The 3,275-nt window shown below is 39.5% G+C and overlaps 1 protein-coding gene across 1 annotated transcript; it reads right to left on the bottom strand.

Annotated features, from left to right (window-relative positions):
• Positions 1–373: 373 nt before the first annotated feature.
• On the bottom strand, positions 374–931 carry LOC149207643 (uncharacterized). Its single transcript, XM_089398101.1, has one exon. It carries the CDS (start codon positions 929–931, stop codon positions 374–376), a length of 558 nt encoding a protein of 185 aa, XP_089254227.1.
• Positions 932–3,275: the final 2,344 nt, after the last annotated feature.

Here is a 3,275-nt window from a genome sequence, read left to right as displayed (position 1 = left end):
ATACATGGAACTCTTCCAACATCATGTTGATCGTTTCATTTAAAAAATTCTTACCCCTATCACTCAACAAAACTTTCGGGCATCCAAACCTTGTTAATACATACTCAAAGAGAAACTTCGCAGTTGTGGCAATGGTACAATCCCGCACTGGTTGTGCTTCTACCCATATAGTTAAGTATTATGTTCCAGTAATAATGTACCATGCACCTGTCTTCTTTCCTGGTGGTTGTATCAGGCCTATATAGTTAATGCCTATTTCTCAAATACCTGCAATGAGACTTGAGGATTTAAAGGAAATTCATCCCTTTGCAAAGGCTGCCCTGTCCTTTGCCAAGCATCACATGCCTTACAATATGTCCTTGTGTAACATCGGCTACCATAACCTAGCATGCAAGATCTTTTGGGCGATCACTTTCCCTGCATAGTGGCCTCCTCCTACTCCTCCATGAGCTTCGACTAAGCTACTCATGTGTTCAAACTCTGGAACGTACTGTCGCAATACCTCATCCATCCCCATATTATATAAGTGACCCACAATTACCAAAAAATATGATGCATAGACTACTAGCTCCTTCTTTAGTTCAGTGGAATATCCTTCCGGAACAGTTCCCGTCATAAAAAACTGAATCATGTCAGCAAAATGGTCATCCGTGATGCGCACCACAAAGAGATGTGCGTCTAGCAGTCCTTCCTCCAATCCACTAGGTCCTTCGCTTATTTCGATCCTTGATAGATGATCTAGGCTCGCATTTAACCTTCTAGGCTTCACAATCACCTCAAAGTCATACTCCTGGAATAAGATCAACCATCGGCAGATTTTGCCCCCCAACACAGGCTTGTTGACCAGATACTTCAGTGCAAAGTGATATGTGTACATCTTAAAGTGTCCACCCAATAAATAATGCCTGAATTTCTGCAACGCGTAGACCATGGCCAACCCCTTGCACTCTGTCATTGAATAATTTTTTTCAGCCTTTGATAACTTCCTACTTGCAAAGGCTATAGGATGGTCTAGTTTGCCTTCACCTGCCTATGTTAATACTGCACCTAGCGCAATGCAAGAATCATCCACATGTACATGAAACTCCTTCTTCCAATCAGGAAATACCAGGATTGGTGCAATCACCATCTTTTCTTTCAACACATCTAATTTGTGTTGACAATCTTCATCCTAGCAAAAAATCACATCCATTTTTAACAATTTCTACATCGGTGCAGTTATCTGTGCATATGATTTGATAAACTTCATATAGTACCCAGTGTGTCCCAATGTCACGCGTAGTTGTTTCACATTCCTAGGGGGTTCCAAATTTACAATAATGATGATATTCATAGATTCCACCATTAACCCCTACTTACAGACAATGTGGCTATGCAAAATCCCAAAAGGCACACAAAATATACACTTTCTCAAGTTTAGCACGATCTGGAATCCTTGACATGTATCCAAAATAAGGTGCAAACTTCCTACATGTTGTTTTACCAAGCTGAACATAGTCCAATCATCAAGGTATACTTCCAGAAACTTATGAATGAATTATTTGAACGCTGCTATGATGACACGAGAAAATATGGTAGCCGTGTTCTTTAATCCAAAAGGCAGAACAGTGTACTGAAAGCAACCCCACTCTGTCGTGAAAATTGTTTTTCTTTGATCCTCTGGCGCAATCTTAATTTGGTAATAACCCAAAAATCCATCAGTGAATGAATATGCTTCCTGACCGCTAACATTCTCTAATACTTTGTCAGTAAATGGTGTCAAAAATAGGCCATGCACACAAGCATCATTCAGCTTCTGCAAATCTATGCATATGTAGATTTCTCCCTTCTGTTTTTTCTCCTAGACTACCATCGAGATTACCCAATCAGATTCTTCTACAAGTTCAATAATGCTAGCTTCTAACATCTTATCCAGTTCGAGATTAAATTGATAAGGTCAATGCTTAATAGGCTTCACATCTGGTTTCAATGTATTCTTCATAATGCCTAAATATCTCACAATTCCTTTCAAAACTAAAAACTTCATGGGAAATAAGTCTTGGTACTTGCGCAACAGTTCAGCTACTTTATCAACCATATCTTCATCCCAATAATCCCCTATCTTCGTGAACTTGGATTCGTTTTCAGACCCAATGTTTACTTGTCAAGTTTTCAAAGGATCTGATATATCTGGGTTTGCTACCTTCGGTCCTTCGATGTCCATTCTATCAATTCCTTCAGTTTCCTGAATATAACTGCTTTTATTTCTTATAGCACTTCATCAATACTCTCAAAGCCATCCTTGAAGCTGAAAGTCAATAAGAAACCTTCCTTCAATATATCCCATTTCGTAGTTCCATGGCAGAGCTCTATTTCGAGATACCAGTTCATGGGGATTATATCCAAGGTATGAAAAAAAATATATGTACCCATTCTGGTTGCAGTTTCGTTCCCCATGCCTTAGTCCACTTTCCTAGGTGATTGCGTGGATCATCCTTCCCACTATACTTCTTAGTCATCCTGGTATTAGTATGCCCAAATTGTAACTTCAAAATTCACCTGTAATCCCTCCATCTAGTGAAATTTACCTTATGCATACCCCACCATCGTGCGGGCATAGTGTGCAATGCTAACTCCAATGCTTGAGAATGGTGGTCTTCCGTGACTTCGTGCTCAAATTCATCTAAAAACATATCTACATCAGTCAAACCATAATAATAATGTAGCTTTCTTATCTCCGACAAAGCACAAGGCAATAACTTCATCATCATATTGCATTGCAATGTAGATATTTCATGTAAACGGTTCTACCAATGCTCTAATCCCTCATCTCAGTCAAAAGTGCATGAACTCTCTCGATCCCATGTGATCCATCCATTCATTTTTTGATTGATCCAATCCTGATCTCACATTGTTATCTTGTATATTTGATCCAGCTTGTCGTCACTTTCTACATAATCACGGATAGGTTCAGTATAGCGCACTCCTTCCGTAGGATCCAGTGGCATCATGACCCTAAGCGACTTCTTTTCAAAGGTAATTTTCCTCTTCTTTAGATTAATGACCCCATTCATATCAATATCGTAGTCGATACCTAAGAGCGTGGGGTAGGGATTACTGTCATTAACAATTTCTATAACTTCAAAGTCTTCTAATGCACTCGCACCTTCAATATCGACTGTCACACCATACAATCATCCCATGGGGATGATTTTTTGTTGATTCACCATCTAGATTTGAATCAGATACCACTGCAGTGTAGGTCTCCCCATCATTTCCCATGGTTTTTTGGAAGA

Source organism: Pinus tabuliformis, chromosome 1_2 (genome assembly GCF_031772625.1).
Source record: "Pinus tabuliformis cultivar Carrire ecotype Pingquan chromosome 1_2, CPIR1, whole genome shotgun sequence".
NCBI lineage: Eukaryota > Viridiplantae > Streptophyta > Pinopsida > Pinales > Pinaceae > Pinus > Pinus tabuliformis.
Note: the sequence above shows the minus strand (reverse complement) of the source record. Positions and strands in the feature narration are given on the sequence as shown.

Excerpts from the sequence above, each read along its gene's own strand:
- LOC149207643 (XM_089398101.1), bottom strand. The coding sequence starts at position 931 with ATGGTCTACGCGTTGCAGAAATTCAGGCATTATTTATTGGGTGGACAC.